General features: G+C 40.8%; 2 protein-coding genes across 8 annotated transcripts in view; both read right to left on the bottom strand.

Moving 5' to 3' along the window:
* Nucleotides 1-22686, bottom strand: part of LOC134366963 (uncharacterized) — a 311090-nt gene that overhangs the window by 175342 nt on the left and 113062 nt on the right. The window lies entirely within an intron of this gene.
* On the bottom strand, nt 16497-18545 carry LOC134367028 (serine/threonine-protein phosphatase 4 regulatory subunit 3B-like). Its single transcript, XM_063083673.1, has 2 exons — nt 17339-18545; nt 16497-17179 (listed from the first exon to the last, which is right to left on the bottom strand). The coding sequence occupies exons 1-2, from the start codon at nt 18543-18545 to the stop codon at nt 16497-16499; spliced, it is 1890 nt and encodes a 629-aa protein (XP_062939743.1).

Here is a 22686-nt window from a genome sequence, read left to right as displayed (position 1 = left end):
GAATTTGGTTCGCAGAAGAATTCAAATGGTGGTTACGCTGTCAATTTAAGGAAGTCAGGATGAAATACATTTGCTAAGTTTGAGACAAAGCAATTGATATAATTTGGATGTGGTCTCCCGAAAACTCATGTGGAAATCTGATTCCTAATGTGATAATGTTAGGAGCTGATTGAGTCATGGGGGAAGATTCCTCATGAAGGGATTAATGCTCTCCCTGGGGTGTGAGGGTCCTGAGTGAGATCTTACTCTACTAGTTCCCGTAAGAGCTGGTTGTTTAAAAGACCCTGGCACTTCCTCTCTCTCTCTCTTGTTTCCTCTTGCCATATGATCTGCTTGTGCCTGCTGGCTGCCTGCTGCTTTCTTCCATGAATAGAAGCAGCATGAGACCCATGCCAGATGCAGCTGTCCCAGAATCGCAAGCCAAATAAAACTCTGTTCTTCATAAATTACGCAGGCTCAGGTATTCTGTTATAGCAACACAAAACAGACTAAGAAAGAAAATTGGTACCAAGGAATGGGGTGTGGCTTATAACAAATGTTTGAAAATGTGAGCAGCTTTGGATCTGGATGTTGAGGAGAAGCTGGAGGAATTTGGAGGAACAGGCTAGAAAAAGCCTAAATGCTAGTGAAAGTTTAGAAGCCAAGAAAACTAGAGGAACTTTTAAAGATGGGTTAAGTGGTGGTGAGCTGAATGCTGATAGACATGTGGACTGTAAAGACCATTCTGAGGAGGTCTCAGATAGAAATAGGAAGGAGTTTTTTGGAAACTGAGGCAAAGATCACCCTTGCTATGAATAGGTAAGCAAGTTGGCTGCATTGTGTCTATGCCCTAGGACTTTGTGGAAGATGGAACTTAGGAGTTGGGAACTAGACTGCCTGGCAGAAAAATTTCTAAGCAGCAAAGCATTAAGGTAGCCACATGGCTACTTGCAACAGCCTATGCTGAGTTATGGCAGCAAAGGCAGAACGTAAAGCCTGAATTTAAAAGGGAAGCAAAGTGTGAAAATTTAGAAAATTTGCAGCCTGGCCATGTGGTAGAGATGCAGAGAGCATGCAATGGTGCAGTCCAGTGACCATTAGCTAAGAAGATTAGTACAAAGAAAAGGGATTATCAAGAGAAGGGGAAAAGGGCCCTGAAGGCACTGCAGAAGACTCTGGGGACAATGCTTCCATTTCAGGCCCAAAGACCTAGGGAGGCAGAAAGGTCTTGGGCAAGAGGCCTGAGGCACCTTCCACAGGCTTACTGCTCAGGGCCAGCTTGGGAAGCTGCTTCCAGCACCAGCACCCCAGCTGCTTTCGTTGCTCCAGCCATGGCTCAATTGGCTCCAGGTGTGAGTGGACCTGCAGCTTTGGAAGATACAAGCCAGAAGGCTTGGTGGCATCCACGTGGTGTTAGGTCTGCAGGCTGGCAGAATGCTAGAACTGTGGAGGCTTGGGAGTCTCCACCCTGATTTCAGAGGATGAATGGAAAAGTCTGGGGGCCCAGGAAGAGATCTGTCACAGGGTCAGAGTCACCACAGACAACATTAGCTAGAGCAAAGCCAGGGGGAAACATGGGGTCAGAGTTGCAGCAGAGAAACCCCATCAGTGTCATGCCTACTGGAGCTGTAAGAGCGGGACAGCCATGGAGACCCCAGACCTGTAGAGCTACCAGAGTGGAATACCAGCCTGGGAGTCCTAAAGTGTGGCCTGACACCAGGAAAGCTATAGGAGCAGAGCTGCTCAAGGACTTGGGGACCCAGCCACGACAGAAGCTTGCAGAAGTTGAACGTGGAGTCCAAGTACATGATTTGCCAGCTTTGAGATTTAATGCCGGCCCTGCTGGGTTTTGGGCTTGTTTGGGACCAGTTACCCCTTTCTTTTGGTATGTTTCTCCATTTTGGAAAAGGAATATATACCTTAAGTTTGTCCCACCATTGTATCTTTGAAGTAGATAACTTGTATTGATTTCAGAGATGCAACTTTGAACTTTGGACTTGTGAATTGAAACAAGTTAATACTTTGGGGGTAGAATAATTGAATTTGTATGTGAAAAGGACATGAGTTTTGTGGGGCCAGGGGCCGAATGTAGTGGATTTAATTATGTTCCTACAAAACTCACTGAGGCTTGAATATCTCCCAAGTTTTATGTATTAGAAACTTAGTCCCCACTATGACTATTAAGAGGGTGGGAAATCCTATTATGGTAATTGAAAGGTGGAGCCTAGAAGAGGTGATTGGATTGTAGGACTGTGCAGTAGTGAATGAATTGAAAATGTTCGTCACGGGCATGGTCCTGAGGGCTTTAAAAGAAGAGGAGAGTCTATCTTGCTCACTCAATCTGCTCTCTCTGCTTCCACCATCATGCAATGTGAGATCCCTGGGTCACTGTTGCTACCAACAGATAGACTTTGGACTTCCTAGACTCAGAAACTGTCAGCAATTAATTGCATTTTCTTTATAAATTACCCAGTTCCAAATATTTGTTATAAGCAACACAAAAACGGACTGATACAGCAGTTTAGTATTTTATCGGGAAAACAAATTTCTAAGTTTTTTTTTTTCTTTCTTTTTTTTTTTTTTTTTTCCCTTTTCTTATTGTATAAATTTCTGGAGTACAAAGTTGACTATCAATAATTGTGTACAACGTGTGGTGGTCAAATCAGGGTAGTTACCTTATTCATCATTACAATAGTAATCATTGTTTGTGTCCACTGACCAATTTCTCATTAACCCCCTTCCCATCCAACCTCCTCTCCCGCTTTCCACCTCTAGTAACCACAGTTCTATTCTGGCCTTCTAAGTGTTCAGTGTATTACTGTGATTGCTGTTTCTTTCTTTCTCTTTTCATTGTTTGTTTATGAATTCAGCTGCCACTTATGAGTGAGGACATGCAGTGTTTCTCTTTCTGCTCCTGGGTTGTTTCACTTAGCATAATTTTCTCCAGTCTCATCCATGTTGCTGAAAAGGGCAGAATTTCATTCTTTTTTATGGCTGAGTAGTATTGCATTGTACATATACACCACATTTTCCTTATCCACTCACCCATGGTTAGACATTTAGGTTGGATCCGTAACCTGGCCATTGTAAACAGAGCTGGAATAAACACGGGAGTGCAGGTATCCCTTCGACATGTTGTGTGCAGTATACTCAAAGGAAATGTACTTCAGGGGGAGTGGTTTTCCAAAGCCTTACAGTTTCAAATATTGACCTTACAAAAAACAGGTAATTTTCATGAGGGTATTGAGTCTCTGTTGGAAGATAAAGAGTTGTAGCCCAGCAGGTTGCTGGCTCAAAGACAGACAGGTTACTGATTGATATGTAAAGATACTGGGAAATTGCCATAAGAAAAAAATGTTTGCTAAGATCAACTTTTGTTGGTGGATCACTTAATTGACTTAATGGAATGTCATCTGACTTGTTTTTACTAAATGTTAACAGCTTGTATGGTTAAACTTGGTAAAACTTTAAGCCCACCTATGTCTCTTCCTGTAACTTCGTGGTCTGGAGAATAAATACAGGAAGAGATCCCCAATTCAGGGTTAATTTCCCAAATGGAAAGAATGCCTCTCTCTTGAGGGTTCTGGAGCTTCTCACTGGTCAGAAGAGATGGGCTCGAGTAATCCTTTGCAGCTCCATCACCTAGGAAAAGAGAGGTGACTAAACCGTGGGGGGCAAAGCAACAATGGTGATTTCCATTCTATGGATATATACCCAGAAGGGGTATTGCTGGATCATATGGTAGTTCTATCTGTAGTTGTTTAAGGAACCTCCATAGTGTTCTCCATAATGATTGAACTAAATTGCAGTCCCCCCAACAAGGCAGAAAGGTTCCCTTTTCTCCACAACCTTACCAGCATTTGTTGTTCTCTGTATTTTTGATAATAGCCAGTCTAAGTGGGGTGAGATGATATCTCAAAGGGGATATAATTTCCATTTCCCTGATGATTAGTGATGTTGAGCATTTGTTATATACCTGTTGGCCATTTGTATATCCTCCATTGAGAAATGTCTATTCAGCTCCTTGGCCCACTTTTTAATTGGATTGTTTTTTTACTGTAAAGTTATGGATTGTTTTTTTACTGTAAAGTTATTTAAGCTCTGTGTATATCCTGAATATTAATCCCTTGTTGGATGCATGATTTGCAAATATTTTCTCCCATTCTGTAGGTGGTCTTTTCACTCTGTTCATTGTTTACTTTGCTGAACAGAAGCTTTTTAGTTTGATATAATCTCTTTGTTTATTTTTGTTGTTGTTGTTGTTGTCTGTGCTTTGGGGGCACCGGGGAGAGAGTTTTGAGCAAAAAACGCCTAGGCTCCTATCCTCATAGTGCTTACAGTCTGGGAAGGGAAATTGACATTAATCAAATGATCACTTACATAAACATAAAATTGTACCTGAGGCACATGTTATGAAGTGAGGGCATATAGAGACTGGAAAGTACGAGAAGGAGAGAAATGAATCTTAATCATTGAAATCTTCCCTTAGAAATTAATTTTTATAAAAATACATGTATGGGATCTCACTGTTCACATCCTTCTGCATCTATTTGATATTTCTGTTACTTAGAAATGTAGCTTTGAAATATTTTCTGGGCTCTACATATGTAGATGGCCTGTATTCTGTAACTTAACAGTCATTCAATAGGCTCAAATTGACAGGGTGCAGGTATTGCCATGGTGCCCGCATACCAGCTCTATGGACGCTCTTTTCTGTCTTCCTTATTATTTATGACTTTTTCCAGTCACTTTTGGATAATAGCTGTCATAATCTTCTTGTATCTTTAAACAATGTACCCATCTTCTTCGAATAACAAATTGTTTAGTGTGAGGAACCTCCACAGACGAATTTCAAAAGTGCTGTCTTAGTCCAGCTTGATTCTGTCTCGAGGGGACACCTGTGGGGAGAATCAGCACCATCCACCCGCCCCGCCACCCTTTTCAATCTCTCTCGTCTCTTATTTTCCTGACTATTGATGGTTTCTGAGAATTCCAGAAGGGATTTACTGTGTGTGCTTATCAGCCAGCAATCTCTGGGGTTGGCAGCTCTTCAAAGATAGCTTGTTCTCTCGCAGGGCTATTTTAGTGATTTCTGAGAAATTCGTCCACATGATGTGTGTGATGGCTCTCACGTTCCTTGGTGTCTGGTAGGTTAGTCAGCAGACTTTCAAGACTGAAGCCCCATCTCTCTTTCAGGGAGCTATTTTGGCCAAGTTACTGTCAAGTGGCTTCAAGCTATTTTCTATTTCTCTGGTCCCATATTAACATACCAGTTTGTGGAACACACACTCATAGCCTTTTTCATTCTGTTTGTGGAAGTGCAGTTTGTTCCTAAAATGACCCTGTTTATCTCTGGATAATTCCACAGCTTCTTTAGAAGTCTCAGGTGAGAGTCAAAAACCAGAACACTGTGTCCCCCAAACTTCAAGAAACACAAAATCAGAAAATTTTAAATCTACAGAAGGGTTTTTACATAAAGCCCCTCTCACTAGGCTAGCAATGAAAAGCACCACTGGCCACCCCCTGCCCCCTTCCAAGAGGTAAGTGTGATGGTGAGATAAGAGGAAGTACCAGAGCACTATGGCAAACATCTCCAAAGAAATACTCTCTTGACCTCACTTCAATTTAAACCCCATTCACAGTCTCAGGTGTGGGCGAAAGGTCAGGCAACCTTTCTCTATATAACTCCTTTATATGAGCTGCCGAAGAGGACTAGTGCCTTACTTTGACAACAACTATTTTGCTCTGTTTTCCAACTTTGGGACCTCTGCTGAAGCCGAGAAAAAATATTTCATTTTGAAACTATGTTACATATATGTATACTATACTATGCTATGCTATAATGTGTAATTTTCGTCATTCGGTGGACACTTTGGTTGTTTCCAGACTTTGCTACTCTAAACAACACTGCAATAAATATCAAAGTATATTTCCCTCGTCACAGTTTTTAAATATGTTAGTAGGAAAAATTCTAAAGAGATAATATATGAATCAAAGGTTAGTGTTTATTTCTATGCATCCTTAGGAATTGCAGTGGAAAGGAATAAAAGTACCCCGCATTCCTTCCATCACCATATTTAATCAACATTATAACCATATACTTATGAGATCATTGCAGAATAACATGTCATTTTAATTCTAATTTATATTTTTAATTGTTCCAGAGTGTATATGTATTATTTTCCTGTATGCACAAACTGGGTGGCTTCTAACAACGAAATATACTTTCACAGTTCTAGAGACCAAATTCCAAAAGTCACTATCACTGGGTGGAAATCAAGATGTCAGCAGGACTCCAGAGGCTCCAGGGGAGAATCTGCTTCTTGCTTCTTCCCCTTCTGATGGCTGCCAACATTCTTTGGGTTGTGGCCACAACATGCTAATCCTCAAGGCTACGACTTCAAATCTTTCTCTATTTTCTGTTTTCATATTGTCTTCTTCTTTGTGTGTATTTCAAAACTCCCTCTTCCTTCCTTTTATAAGGATACATGTGGTTTCATTTAGGGCCAACAAGTATAATCTAGGGTAATATTCCCATCTTGAAAGCCATCACTAAACCACACCTACAAAGACTTGGCCATTTCAGGTTATATGCACCGGTTCCAGGGATTTGGAGATGTTTATCACATGGAGGACTATCTTTTTCAGCCTGGCACAGAGCCAGACTGCTTCATTAAGACTGGGAGTTAAGGGCCAACCCCGTGGCTCACTCGGGAGAGTGCAGCGCTGGGAGTGCAGCAGTGCTGGTAGTGCTGAGGCCACGGGTTCGGATCCTATATAGCGATGGCCTGTGCGCTCACTGGCTGAGCGCGGTGCAGCCAACACCAAGCAAAGCATTACGATCCCCTTACCAGTCACACACAAAAAAATAAAGACTGGGAGTTAAATTTCCGATTAGAAATTTAGAATACTTCTCAAGGAAGGCGAGGGATAATGGATAAGATGAAAAGTAAAAATCTACTAATGTTACAAAACAACATATATACATTTTATGTAAATACACACATACCTATAATGTGAACTTGATATAAGTATACCATTTACAGAAATCCATGGAACACCAAATTCATGGACATCAGACTGATAAAGAGGGGTTCCTGAGCAATATGTAGGCTTGACAGATTTTAGATTACAGGTGATGGTAAAAGGAGATTTAAATCTTATTAGTAGGTATTTTGTACTAGAATAAGATATTCATGTATGAAGTATCACTTTATAAATTTCAAAAGAAGACAGAAAAAAAGAGAAGAATGTGCAAATCCTCTTACATTTGAGTAAAATACCTTATAAAAGAAAAAAAAGAGTTTACTGTAAATTATTGCTTACAGTCTAATTTCAGGGTATCAACATGAGGTTACATGTCTGAGTACTGAGATACAATATTTCATTTGAGAAATAATAATGAAATGCATTAGTTGTTAGGTATAAAAGAGAAACTGTTATAATGTGAGATTAACTAAGTATATACTAATCATCAACATCTCTGTTGTATTTAAAAATTTATCTACATTATTATTTATAGCATCAGAATCATTTTATAGGTAAGTAACCTGAGACTAAGAGAGGTTAAATGAGTGATCTGAATGAAGGCCAATAGGTAGAAAGTACTTCAATGATGACAAAATCCCAACCATACTAAATCCATATCCAATACAAAAAACTTTTCACCCATGTGTAATATATTAGTAAAGATATGCAAAACAATCATACATAATCCAATTATTAAAAATATATTTATCAGGCCGGCCCCGTGGCTCACTCGGGAGAGTGCAGCACTGGTAGCACTGAGGCTGCGGGTTCAGATCCTATGTAGGGGTGGCTGGTGTGCTCACTGGCTGAGCGTGGTGCAGAAGACACCAAGCCTGGGATTACAATCTCCTTACCGGTCAAAAAAAAAAAATATATATATATACATATATATATATGTATATATATATATAAAGGAAACATGTATTTTTTAAACTGCAACATACGGTAACTTTCCTCATAATATATAATCTATTATTCACTTAAAACATCTTAATATTTAGGATCAGTGAAAATTATACAGAATTTAATAACATTTAAAGAGAAATCTATAAATCTGAAAAAAATTTGTGCATCGCTTTCCTAAAACAGCACATCTTGTTTTAGTCTTGAAATAAATGTACCAGTCTTTGATGTTTCACAATGTTTGGAAATATACTAAAATACAGTACACTCTCCATTGACAAGTGTGATAGACTAACGCACGCTTCGGATTTTGTGGAGTATCTTTTAAAATGTGTACAGCAGAAACATTCCCGTGTTATTGGGTCGCTAAACAGGCTACTCAGCCCATTCATACGAGTTTGTCTTTCTTGTCCAGAGTGTTGCCTTAGCAACCATTCAACAGAAGTAGTTTTCCACAGTTTTCTCTAAATAGTGCCCACATAACTTCTCAATTTAGTCATTGCAGTGGGGCAGGAAATAATGTCTCTGATATTTGGTTTGCTTCTGATTCCAAAAGTTTGGAAACCAAAACCTTCCAGTAAAAACAGTTAAATGTGTCAGATATGTTAAAACAGCAGTCACATGCAATACTCTAAAGGACTGATGGATATAAGTAATTTCCTTAATTATAAAAGGGAAGGATAGACTGACTGATTAAATTTAGCCTGTGTAAAATGAAGTATGCATGTTACAATTTACAGGTAACTAACCAGAACAGAATAGAAAGAATAACTTCTAAAGCAGTAAAGAGGAAAAGGGAAACAAACACTCAAACAATCCAACGGAAAGCTGGAAAGGAACACGAGTGCCCGGGGCACTCAGTTCATGCACTCAGACGTGCAAGTTATTTAATTCCGAGTTTTATAAAATTGGACATAAATTCTGTTTCAAGCCACCATTGTTTAGTGGCGCTGAAACTTACTCACAGTAACTTACGTTTTCTTTCCCAACATTTTTCTTAAATTATCACTAAATTCCAGTATCGGGGCAGATTGTTACTACTGCAGTATCCCACCATACATATAAAGACCTGTGCTTAGCACGGTGCTTGGCACACGGTATAAGTTAGCTGTTTTACCTCTCTTCATTTCAAAGGTAACAGTGAGAATTTTACTAGCTACCTCTTTAGCAACTACGGTGGTGAGTGTGATGACAGTAGTTTGCAGAGTACTGTCATTTTTTGGAGGAGAATTCAACTTAACATGACCTTTGGGGGCCGAGCCCGTGGCGCACTCGGTAGAGTGCTGCGCTGGGAGCGCGGCGACGCTCCCGCCGCCGGTTCGGATCCTATATAAGGATGACCAGTGCACTCACTGTCTGAGTGCCGGTCACGATAAAACGACAAAAAAAAAAAAAAAAAAAAACATAAAAAAACATGACCTCTGGAAGCATGGGCAAAGCAGACAGAAAGACACTGTTACTGTGTATGTGCTTAGATTGTTCATAGACCTTATATATTGTTCCCATCTTTCTACATTAGTGTTAATAAATATCCACAGCAGCTGCATTTAATGGTTTTAATACTTAACGTACTTTCACTATAGATTTTGAGACACATTATATGTTGGGGAAAGAACTCAGTTTATGGATTCAGACGAACTTATATCTAAATACAGGCACACTAGTAGTAGTTATGTGCCTCTGTTTCTTCTAAGAAATAGAGTCATATGCTGTGCTGGTCCAAGTTTTCCAAGAAGCAGTCAGCATGTGAAGATTTAGTGTGCAGGGGTTTTCTTAGGGGAAATGCCCATGAGAGACAAAGGAGAGTGAGCAGCAGGAGGTTAGAAGAGCCACCAGGTACACCTGAGTCCACGTGCCGAAGAGAGGGAAGAAAGCTACGATGGAAACATCCTCGCCTAACGTGTAGTCAAAAGAAAGTTCAGGAAGACCTTCAGAAAGCCCTTAAGCAAAAGTCTGCAGTCACGGGAGGCCCTCATCTCCCAGGCATGAGCCTGACTTAGCATCCCTACAATGCTAATTCCTGTCTGGGAGCCTCCCTTCGTAAACACAGCCTGGGAGGAAACACGGCAAAGATTTCAGAGCACAGTGGTTGGGGCCTTTAGTCAATTACACTCCCTCTCTACAAGGTGCATTCTTGTGGCCACCCCACCCATCATGCAGGTTTATTGTGAAATTAGAAATAATGGAGGTAAATGGCCGTGGACAGTGTGCTCGACACATAAAGAATAAGGAATACCTATTGTCATAGCCCATGTGTGGACTCTTTCTCGTAATGACTCTGTGGTATTCATAGGATATGTATTCTTTAACAGTCACAAACTCCTTCCTTTCAGGTGTTTGTATTTGTTTTCTAAGGCTGCCATAACAAATTATCACAAACTGGGAGCTTAAATAACAGAAATTTATGTTCTCACTGTTCTAGAGGTTAAGAGTCCAAAATCCAGCTGTTGGCAGTGTTTGGTTCTTCTGCGGCCCTCTCCTTGGCTTACAGACATTTGCCTTCTCCCTGTGTCCTCACGTGGCCTTCGCTCCATGTGTGTCTGTGCCTTCGTCTCCTCTTCTCACAAAGACTCCAGTCATATTGGATTAAGGCCTACCCTAATGACCTCATTTTAATTTATTTATTTAGGACTTTATCTCCAAATAAAATTACATCTGAAAGTAGTGGGGGTTTAGGACTTCACCATTTGAACTTGGGGGGGGCACATTAGCTGTAACAGTGTTATTGGCAATCTTTACAAACAAGAAAACTGAGAACCATAGTTGTCAAATAAGATGCCACAGTTACACTTGTAATGAAAAACAAAATCATAATATCTGTAATTCTAAGCAAAGTGCCTTCTCTTTTCGTAAGGTGCATTATGCACTCTTGTATGTACTTGGCTTTTGTAGGTAGCAGGGAAATAGAGAAGGTGACTCAGGCTAGTCGAAGTGAACCCGACGTCCACAAAGTAAGAGAAGCCTTTGAATCAATCTCCACACATCTTTCAACCAGTGGTTCACAATCAAGGGTGATTTTTGCCTCCTCAAGAGACATTTAACATATTTGGTTATATTTTTGGTTGTCACAACTGAGCTTGGGCTGCTGGCCTCTAGTAAGCAGAGATCATGAATGCTGCTCATATTTTGCCAAACACAGTACATACCCGCTAACACCAAATTATTTGGCACAAAATGTCAACAGTGGTAAAGTCGAGAAACCCAAGCGCAGAATAAGACAATTTGGTCACTGCACCTGTCAGTCCCTAGAAAGGGATCATTCCGTATTAGCCACGTCCAGCTAGTGACGAGAACTAAAGGGATGACAAATTGTATGGATTTATTTTGAAAATTTAGAATCTATCCTGACCATTCCTGGGCATGATGCATATTTTTTGTCCAGGCCAGCCTGATTGGTCCACCCTGTGATTAGCAGCCTGGCAAAAATGGGGCCTATGAGATCCAAACTTAATTCTGGTTTCCTTTTCCAAAACTGTTCTTCTCCCTCTTACACCTGATCTTCCTACATGAAAGGTTTAGGTGAGTGTAGAGTATAATTGGGGGGAAAATGACGAAAGTTATAGTGAGAGGAATGGTACACTTGGGTATTGTGGAGGGTGGGAGAAGAGCAACAACCCAGCATCTAGGGTGTACAAGGGAGGAAGGGCATTAATGACTTGTGTCTATTAGAACTGCCGCTGGAACCTTTCTCCCCAAGGAACATTCTGGTGCAGCTCTTCTAAACTGTTGCAAGAACCTTCAATTTAACTGACTGCTGGGTCTGCCACCCCAGCCAGATGTCTCTGACCACCAGTTCCTTTACTTTTGAGAGATCTATCAGAAGCAGCAGGGGAGGCTTCCAGCTCCTGTCCCTCCCTCCCCGCTCACACACACAATCCTCTCCCAATGTCAGTCATTTTATGGAGCAGAGTAATGCCCGACCTCCCAGCTCCTGAAAACACTGTGACGTGTCCCTTACGGGTGGCAAACGTTCAGCATGTGAGACCCTCAATCACTCTAAATAGAAGTGCTTAACTCTGCGGCAACGACAGCCATACTAAGACCCTCAGGTTTGCCTGTTATTTATTTATTTATTTTCAAAGAGAAAGACATTTTTATTGTTTTAATAATAAAAGATATAAAAATGGGATTGTTTACAGAAATTTACCTTTTGCAGAACAACCAGCTTGAACTCATGTATACTTCAAACAATGTTTACTGTACACGTGACATAATGAAGTTAGAGGGCACCATTGCAGTGGTGTCTTCTCCTAATCTTGACAGCTGCGCACATAATTAATTCTTATTCGTGTCCATTACATTTGTGCTACTGAAACGTGGTCCATACACTGGCTGCCTGTCTGTGAACCGCCTGGTCCGCAAGATCAGCTCGCATCAGAATGGAAACCGACTAAGGCATTAAGCACACTGTTTAGTCCAACTGACATTTTTTCCTTCACAGCAAGACTTTCTGCAGGAAGGACGCAGTGTGTTCTTTGACGTCCTGGCTCGAGCTCCTGCTCTCACTGTGGACCTGCTCTGCTGTGCCCCAATCACCGCGTCCCTTCCCTTCACTCCTGTCCCACAGACGTCCTCGAACCTCCTCACCAGGGCCTCCAAGAAGTGAGCCCCAACCTCGATTGCCAGCGTGTGGTGCAGGATGCTGAGCAAGAGCACATGCTCAATCACCAGCCTGCTGGGCTTGGCCGCGTCACAGCCACAGGCGCCCAGTAGGGCAGCGGTCAGAGTGTCACTCACGTCTTTCCTGCTGGGCCATCACAGCGCCTCCCGCTGTCCCCTGATGGACGCTATGTCTGGTCCACTCAACCTGCTCATCAGACCCTTCGCCTGTTTCCTTCGCCTTTGCAGTTCTTCCTCTTCTGGACGTCCACCGTCTGCTCAGCTCGCCTCCCGTGAGGGGACGTACTGAGGACTGTCGCAGAGCGCAGCTGCCCCGCCGTGTCCCCATCCTGCACGTTTCCACTCCTCTCTTCTTCTCCTGCAGAAGGGACTCTGTCTTCCCGCCTTTTCTCCTGCGCTCCACCTTCTGCGTCTGCGCCGCCTCCTGCCCGTCATCCTGGTCCCCTCCACCCCCTCATGTCCTCAGAGCCACTGTTGGAGCCACTCTCGGGGTGTCTGTCCTGGTCCCCTCGTCCCTCTCACGTCCTCAGAGCCTCTGTCGGAGCCACTCTCGTGGTGTCTGTCCGTCCTGGTCCCCTCGTCCCCGTCCCGTCCTCAGAGCCTCTGTCGGAGCCACTCTCGTGTTGTCTGTCCGTCCTGGTCCCCCTCGTTCCCCTCCCCGCCGCCCCCAGGACCGCCTGGCCTGTTATTTCAATTGCTTTAGGGGAAGGACCTGTGGTCTGTTATTAGGGACACGTTCTAGGTGACTGCTCTGCCTGCTGGGGTGAGGCATGGAGGGAAGAAGGCTGAGTGACTCTTGTCACCTCTACAAACCTTCCATTCCCTCTCCACGTCCCCTCCCACTCCCCTAATTTCCCTTTCACTCTTCACTCCTGTCACCACTCATTCCTTGTTCAACATGCCACACACAACTCTACCAAGTGTCCTCACTGCCACATGAGGGTCATTTTTCTTTTTTCTTTTCTTTATTTCAGCTGCACCTCAGCAGGGCCCATCGCATACACATAGACGTCTCGGCCAACCGGAACTGAACTCATTAGTTCTTAATCTATTATGTTGCTGTCAATCTGATCCAGAATATAAGATTATGAATTTTTAAGCATAATTTGTGATGTAAGTGCTTATAGCTGGCTTTGCCCCGCATCTACTTAAGAATGATTATACAGCTGCCGTTGTTGAAAATGAGTTTGAAAATCTATTTCTTGAGTATTTACTATCTTCTGGGTGATTTATACATAGTTTCTAATTTTAAGACAAGATAGAGAAACTGTGCCCAGAGAAAAAACAAGTGGACTAAGGTCATGGAATTGGTAAGCGTCCGAGCCTGCATTATCATCAAAGGCCGTCTCAATACGAAGCTTTTGCTTTATCTGTTATGTCACCCTCCCTTTCTGGTGGGTTTAGAAAGTCACCAAGACAGACAAACTACCGGAAGTTGTTTGTTTAAAGCCCAGACCTTGGGCCGAGCCCGTGGCGCACTCGGTAGAGTGCTGCGCTGGGATCGCGGCAACGCTCCCGCTGCGGGTTCGGATCCTATATAAGAATGACTGGTGCACTCACTGGCTGAGTGCCGGTCACGGAAAAATGACAAAAATAAATAAATAAATAAATAAAACCCAGACCTTGATGAGTCCAGGGCACCTCTCCAAAAATGCCTGCCCGGAGTTTATAGTACATACAGTCCCATGTCAAACTGCTTCTTTTCATATCATTAATGACCTACTTAAGGGTCCTTTCGAAATTACTTCTAAAAAACTTAACTAGGAAATTACACGTTCTTGACATGGTTCTCTTCTCACACACCACAGCTAGACACACGGGACATTCTGATCAATGTTTCACTCAGTGTGTACACAGTAAGGATTGCTCTTCTGTGTTTCGTTGCCCACTTGGATGTTCTCTGCATAGTAGGTTCTGCCATCTGATGGGGAATTTGCCTTTGCACCATTTTTCTTGTCACACTGCTTCCACGAACATTAGGTAGGTGAGACTAGAAAAGGGCTCACAGAAGTTACTCAGCTCAATAGAACGCCTGTCCTGTTTTTCTTTTTGTACATTTTATTTATTTATTTATGTATTTATTTTTGCTTCCCATTCTTCTAAACCCTCTTTCATCTTTCCTTACAAATTCACTGTGAAAAATACAGCAAGAAATGCCAGTATTCTTTTTTTCTTTTAATCCTATTGTCCTCTTTTTTTTTTCTTTTCATGGCAGATTAAAACTAGCTGATAGGAAGAGAATAAACAGAAATAATGTCAAAAGAGAGATGTTCTTCTCTGTCCAGTCGTGAATAGCTGCTCTGCTAGGGACCTTCGGCTACACCCACCACAATAAAGACTTAAACATATTTTTTCAAAGCACAACTCTGTGTACATGTGTACTATAGAAAATCACCCCCATGACAGTCTAGCCAGAAGGAAATCATGAAATTCCTTTCTAACAAGCTATCTTTTTTGACATATAATCACAATGTGAATAATCCCGTTACAACATTTGATTTAACTAGCATGGCTTAAGAAGTGTAAAAATGCTGTTTCCCTACTGTGTTGTGTCCTCTGCAATGTGTATTTATATCTCCTGAGGTCATGTCCACACTCTAGTATATGCTATATCGGATGAAATTATTGCTTGTTGTTCTTAGGAATATAGTCTCTTTGTAGCTTCTCAACTAGGCTCTTAGTTTTGCATAAGCTGTGTCTCCTGTTGGCACAATAGTAAATTTAATATGGTCTCTTTTATTTTTTGGAATTACAGGTCACATTTTAACTCCTAAATTTTATAGTTCAGCACGAATATCACCAAATGGTACAAAAAAGTACAGTGGTATTTTTAATATACGAAATAAATATCTGTTTTATGGAAAACTGTACTTTCTATCTACATAGCACTAATTAACACTAACTCTGAAATCTTCAAAACACGAGAAAGTGCTTTTCAGTTTAAGAAATTCCAGGAAAAATAGAATAAGTTAACTTGTTCCTCTAGAAATGAATCCTGTTAACACTTTGCTACAACTAATTTTTAGAGATTCATCTGCATACACTCTTTTATAAAGTATTTTTTATAGTATACATTTATTTATTTACAGAAAAAAACTTCATGTGGAGTATGCTGACTTTGACACTTAGGTAACTTTTTCTTGGCCCAAAATGGTTTCTACATATGAAATGCCTTTTCATTCAGCAGTGTTTTTTTTTTTTTTTTTGTATGTTAGTCTTTATAAATTACACTTTAACTCTTACCTCTGGTCTAGAAAGAACGATAAATTTCATTAATGAATCAGGAAATGACTTAAAAATATCTTTCACAATCTAGGCAGTTAAAAGTACTCAGTTCTACTTACTCCCAAGGTTCTAGAGAAAACCATGTGGGAATACTACCAAACTGTTCCTTGCCATCTCTTGTCTAAGAAAAGAATTGGACCAACAACTACACATTTTGAATCCAGCTTGCTTTTTTTATTCATGGAAATATACTCTGGAAGTTCCTTCCCTCTACCCATCAGGCTGAATTTTTGTTAAATGTTTGCAGAAAGATCTGGACAGCATAACTTTATTTTTTATTTTATTTGGCCTTGTTTTTCCATATAAATATAAACGTTTATTTCAAAAAGGCAACTGAAGGGAAGAACACCATGGCTAGAACCATTGTGCAAGTAGACTTTGCAAGAACTGTCTAATATAAACCTCTGAAACAAAACTACATTAATATTACTTTATCAGCCTGTGTCTTCCCCCCAAACTAAGACTTTCTTGCTAACAAGTTATCAAGCAAGTCTGGTTACATTTGTTTTTTTTAAGGTTATTGAAAGTCTTGTTTTTTACAGAATTGAACCCTCTTAAGCTCATCATATATGCTATTGTATATCTGACACAAGAAAGCTTTTGGAATCAGATTTTTCTCAGCTCATTGAAATTTATACAATTTTAGTTGAAGCACATGTTGAGGGTCTTCCATAAAGATTTTATTTGCTGAGATAAGGTCTTTCCCTTGGGGATGTTTCTTCTTTTTTATCTTCTTCTTCATCTTCATCATCTGGATAATCCACTAAGCGAACTACGCTGCTACCGTTTGGGCTCCTTGTTCTATTACCAACAGCAGAAGGAGATGAAAACAATTTTAAGTCACCAGGTGATGTTCTTTTGGGAAGGCCTACCTCGTTCCAATCTTCTTTTGTTCTTTTCATCTCCATGAATTGATCATAAGAATCTGGAAAGTTATTTTCCAATGATGGCATGACTGCTACTCCCATATCTTCTTTAAAACACATTTCTCCCTTTACCTCCGAGACTTTGGCACCTCCTTGAGGTATGTTACCATATGGTATGGAACGCAAATAATTCTGTATTCGACTTTCTCTGTCTTTCTGATCGTCATATTTAATCTTCAATCCTTTGAATGTCTGGACATATTCAATCGATTCAAGTGCACTATAAAACCTTTCGACTATATGTGCAACAAGAGATGGGATATTTTCCACTCTTATGTATTCAAACAGCTCAATAATAGCTGAATTCAACATATTGTACCTGGTTCCATTATGCAGAAAAGCATTTACAACTGGGTCAAACAGATTTCCCCTGATGATGTAACTATTATAAAGTTCATCTTTAAGGCCAATCATCCTTCTCATAAAGCGAACAGCACACAAGACCAGGAAAGTGTGCTTTGAATTCATCAAAATCAAGACCCTTCTTAGCAAATCATTGCTCAAAATAGAGCTTTGTATGTAATGTGTGTGTTGTTGTAAGCAAAATGTGAGTAGGTCTAAAATTATAGCAAGCAGCTTTGCTGTTTGATAATTATTGGGGCAATTTTTGCTTTCGGTGGATATATTACCTCCTTCACGTTTGTCTTCTGAAGTGGTGGCCAAAAGTGGTGCTATCACGTTATGCAGACAATGTTTATAGAAGAAATTTAGAAAATCGCATCTTACGTTTTTATTGGATGCTGACAGCATGTTGTCCAGATCAAGCAAAGTGCGCAGATGTTCCATCACGTGCAGAGCACCTCCCAGCTCAGGATCAGTATCACAGGTCATTTGTTTAATCACTACATTAATGAAAAGATCATCACCTTCAGTCTTCTCTGCTTCCTCCATTACAAGTTTTCGGATCTTGGATGGACTGTACTCAACTAGATAAGTAAATATATCTGTAGCAGCCGATCTTATTAGCACATCATCAGCACTCATTATGATTTTAAGAGCAGGAAGAATTTCCAACTGTGTCAACTTTTGGAATAACTTATACTTGCTTTGAGGCCGTAATGTCTTAGAAAATGCACAGAAGTCCTTGAAAAAAAGCACCAATTCACGCCATTTGTCATCATCTAGAGTCTTATCCGTTAACTGTGCCAAAACTTCAGACAAACACTTGCGATCTTGCTGCAGCATGCTGGCTATCTCAACCTTCTTGAGGAAAATAAAATGTTTAAGAGTAGAAAGATTATCTGCAGATGTGGGTGGCTGAGGCACCAGAACGTCATATATGTACTGCACTCTGTACATCTGACGTATTTTTTGCCTAAGTTCAGAGTCTGTTATTGGTATAAATTCCTGGAACTTGGCAGTTTGGCTCAAGAATTCCCTATGCCGTCTTGGCTGAGCCAAAGCAGGATCGTATTCAAGGCATCCCATCACATCCATGATACACTCATCAGAAAGCATGATCTTAAACAGAGGTTTGCTTTCGAAGGAGAACAGGCCTTTAATAATTGCATGGAAACGGTGTAAGCCTTCGGTGTTGTCTAGATTTTCACAAGTGCGGAACAGCTGCAGGAGTTTTTGAATATAATCCTCACTTTCCAGGACCAGAGCCAGCCTTTCCTTGCCGGTAGGCGAGGGGAGAACCGAGGTAACCAAAGCAGCGATTTGTTCAAGCCCATCGAGTTCACAATTAGGCAGCTGGACCAGCTCAGTGCAAGCCCAGGACACGTCCCCGGGACCTACTTGGTCCCAGCGCTGGTCTTCATCCCGAACACAGACTCTGACGTGGCGCCGTCTGCTCGCCATGTCCACCTCCGGCCTCACCGCACCAGATCCGGGGTTGGCTCCGGCCACCGCTTTGCGTATCCTGGCAATGGTAGCTGCGGCGACTAGGACAGCTACGGTGGCTGAGGTGGCAGTTCGGGTTGGCAGTGGTGACAGGGGCAGCAGCGGCTCCTGGGAGGCCACAGGTCAGCAGGGTTCCCGGCGGCCCTGCTGTCTTCCACTGTCCCCACTTCAATCTCCCCAACCTCCATCCCTGCCTTCTGCCCTCCTTACCTACGATCTCCTAAAAAGGGAGTCTCTGGGCCTGCTCTCGGCTGTCTGAAATAGCCTCGATCCCGAAGGAATCTTGTGATCCCCACAGGATTCTGCCCCAAGAATGTGCTTATGTGACAGTAACTATACTTGCCACAGGGAGCTGCTGCTAAATGCACGCATGGAAGCTTAGAAGTTAGAGGATGTTCTTGCATAAAGGATTGTTGTCCCTCGGAAACATTTTTACTCATCTTGTGTGTGGGGATGGAGACTTAGGAACTTTGACAAAAGGGAAGCTTAATCCCTATGTCCTGACCAAGTCCACATCTGACGTTCTACAACAAGAAAAGGCTGGACCAAATAAGAAGCAGGAGCAAGTGACCTACAGACCATTAGCAAGAATCAGAGGAATAGGCTTGGGTCTCCTCCATAAGACTTGGCCTAAGCCTGGATCCCTCTCTTAATCCATCTTAGAGAGAGGATATTGTTCCAAAAGGGAATTGGGCAGCCCCTTTCCTCTGTTCACTTAGGCCTAAAGCTCTGTCTTCCAGCACACATTTTCTTACATTTTCCAATCCATAAGTTCGTTCCTTATTCTTAGGGAAGGACTGAGCCAAAGGGAAACTGTGAGTTGAAATTAGCCAAGAGTGGATATTGACAATTACAGATAAATTATTTTACTTCTTTTCTTAGTGATGATAATCATAACGAGCACAACAAACAAATAATAATAATTAGTGCTTATTATTATTATGAAGAAGGTAATAACATAATTGACCAAGTATAATATTTAAGTGCTTACTATGTTCAAGACACTGTGAAAAGAATGTTATACATAATTTCTTACTTAATTTTCGTAATAATTCAGTGATACAGGAGTATTAAGAATCCTTTTAGAATCAGGAAACAGACTTAGGGAACTTAAGTAAACTGCCAAACGTCACACAGCTAATAAATTGAGGAACTCAGATTTGAACACACCTTTCTGATTCCAAAATTGGTTTTCTCAGCCATTGAACTGTGATATCCACTTCTTTTCTTGGCTTTCATCACACATTATTTCACATTCCTTCCATCTGTATAATTTGTAATAAAATTATCAAGACAAGATGAAAATAACGCACTTCCTCCTTTAGATACACATCTGTGTATGGCCAGCTTAAAAATAGAAGCTTGGATGTGGCAACTCTGTTAAATATAATTTTAACAGTAACCAAGTTGATTTTTGATGTAGCAGCAACTTCTGCAGTGTTCTTTTAAAAAATAATTCTCCAAAACCTTAACCCTGTTATTGCAAGGGAAAATCTGAAAACGGGGCCAAACGAAGCTCATTTGAGCTTGAATTGTCCTATTTGTAACAATCACTTCATTTTACATAGCATTGGAGATGTATGACAATTCTCAAGTAAAACAGAAAAACTTCCACACACCTCTGTTGTAGTGTTGCCTCCAGAAGATTCTGGCATGTTCCCTGGGACAGTATAGATGGGGTACACAGAGAATTGAATGTGAATTACAATCATTTTTTTTCTTTTCTTTTTCTGGTGGCTGGCTTGTATGGGATCTGAATTATTTACCCCAGTGTTATTAGCACCACACTCTACTGAGTGAGCTAACGAGCCAGCCCCCTTGTTTATTTGTTTGTTTATTTTATTTTGTTTTTTGTTGGACAGTCATTTCATGATAAAATTCAAATCAATGCCAGGATACTGCTGGTTTAGTAACATTTACAAATCATGAATAATATTTAAACATAAGAATTACTAAATGATAGGATGTGCCAATACACCGTAATAATAATGACATGGATGCTAAAGGCCCAATTTTTTCCTCTATTGTGCTTATATTAAAGTATGTATTAGAATCAATTCTAAAACTGTCAGTTCTCTGAATGTGCCCTCAGGTTCTATTCTTCAAGAGGCATTCAGCACAAATCTGTGTGTTTTCATAATTTTGTATGCTTTATTTGCTTTTTCACTTAACCTTCATTCACTAATGGCATGAGGAAGATGTTATTACTGTCCTACTGGAGAGAAAAAAACTTGAAACTGCAAACTCAGTCAAATATTTGGTTTAAACCCTCACAGTTAGTGACGACGCCAGTATTTGAAACCAGGCCTTTTATAGAGTAGTTCCGACTCCCCACTTTGCTGTTCCCAATATGTAATGCTCTTTCTCAGACTATGAATAAATGGTTACAGCAGATGTTTACAACAATGCGATTTTTATCCCAATGATCACTGTTATTTGCTATTTCTCCATTTTGTTTTGTGAAGGAAAAACTTAAGAGCAGTTCAAAATCCAAATGGGTGGTATCAATCTTAAGACTCAGGAGGCTTCTTCCATGTTGGACGTCTGCTTTCCTCACACTTCTTCCCCCAGAACTTAGTGGAGTAAAAGGTATAGTTCTTGATGACTCTGCTCTGAAAATAAATACTTTCACACAAGGATTTTGCAATTCATCCACATCTTATGACAACTAAGAGCTTAATTTTTATACTTCCTGAGTTGTTTTAGAAGACATTAAAGAAATGTGTCACATATTTCTGAAGTTTAGATATAGGTAACCCAAGCAAATATATACAGATAGAATATTTAGTATTCTTTTTGTAGGAAGAAAGAGCATTTCATAGTTGAAACACAAGGCAAGCAGAGTCAACTCCATCCTTCCTTTTGTTCTTGTAAACAATATGGGGTCATTCTTGACTTTTCTCTTTCTGACTCTTTACGTTTAGTTTTTTCGTATATGCTGTCTGTCTGACTATCAAAAGGTATTCAATATCCTACTGCTTCTCACCACTACCACCAGTGTCAAAGCACCATCATCTTTCATTTGGAAATTTCTAATATTCTCTTCCCCTGGCTTCTACCTTTTTGCCCTACTAGTACATTCTCAGCACAATAACGAGAGCTGGGACTTTTAAAACACAAGTCATACCCTCCCACTTCTTTGCTCAAATGTGTTTCTACCCTACTTAGAATGAAAGCCAAAGTTCTACCTACGGTATATACAGCCTAACAAGATCTGGCCCCCTTGAACTATGCAAGCTCTTCACCCTTTCCCATATTCTACGCCAGCCACACTAGCCACCTTGCTGTGTCTGAAGTACATCAGGCACACTCTTGCTTCAGGGCCTTTGCACCTGCCTTTCTTTCCATCCAGAACACTCTACTTCTCAGAATTGTATCTACGTGGCACACCCTCACCTCCTTCAAAAATTTATTCAAATGTCTTCCCGCTCAGTGAGACCTTCCCTAACCACCTCTTGAAAATTGTAATGTCCTCGCGACCCAACCTGCCCATCCCTTTTATATATATATATATTTATATTTTTTTCCTACATATCACTTAGTATCATCTGATTACTTTGTATTTCTCTTATTCTGTTTTTTAAACCAGACTATCAGCTGTATAAGGGCCGTGATTTTATTTTATTATTGTTTTAGTTTGTTCAGTTCTGTGTTTCTAGCACTTGCTGTAGGCATGGTTCATTATATTTTATCAACAATTATTTATGGTATGTATGTATGTATGTATGTATGTATGTATGTATGTATGTATGTATAAATATATAAATAAATTAAAAAACAAACAAACAAACAAACCTTTTTTTCTAGGATTATTTCAAATAATCCATTTATTTATTTCTCACATAGTCATTGAGCTGCCCCTATGTACAGGCCCTATATCAGGCACTGGGGACAAAACAGGGAATTTGAACTTTTATGTCCAGTCCTATTTTGGAATACTTTGATGGTTGTATCAGGAGATTTTTTTTTTTTTTTTTTTGTCGTTTTGGTGACCGGCACTCAGCCAGTGAGTGCACCGGCCATTCCTATATAGGATCCGAACCCGCCGCGGGAGCGTCGCCGCGCTCCCAGCGCCGCACTCTCCCGAGTGTGCCACGGG

This window comes from Cynocephalus volans, chromosome X, assembly GCF_027409185.1.
Source record: "Cynocephalus volans isolate mCynVol1 chromosome X, mCynVol1.pri, whole genome shotgun sequence".
In the NCBI taxonomy this organism is placed as follows: domain Eukaryota; kingdom Metazoa; phylum Chordata; class Mammalia; order Dermoptera; family Cynocephalidae; genus Cynocephalus; species Cynocephalus volans.
The sequence above is the reverse complement of the archived record's forward strand: the minus strand, read 5'-3'. Positions and strand labels throughout refer to the sequence as shown.

Bases quoted from the DNA above. Each gene is read 5' to 3' on its own strand.
- LOC134367028 (XM_063083673.1), bottom strand. From the start codon at position 18,545: ATGGCGAGCAGACGGCGCCACGTCAGAGTCTGTGTTCGGGATGAAGAC. The intron at 17,180-17,338 runs ATAATTATCAAA...TCCTGGTCTTGT, and splicing joins CGAAAGCAAAAATTGCCCCA to GTGCTGTTCGCTTTATGAGA.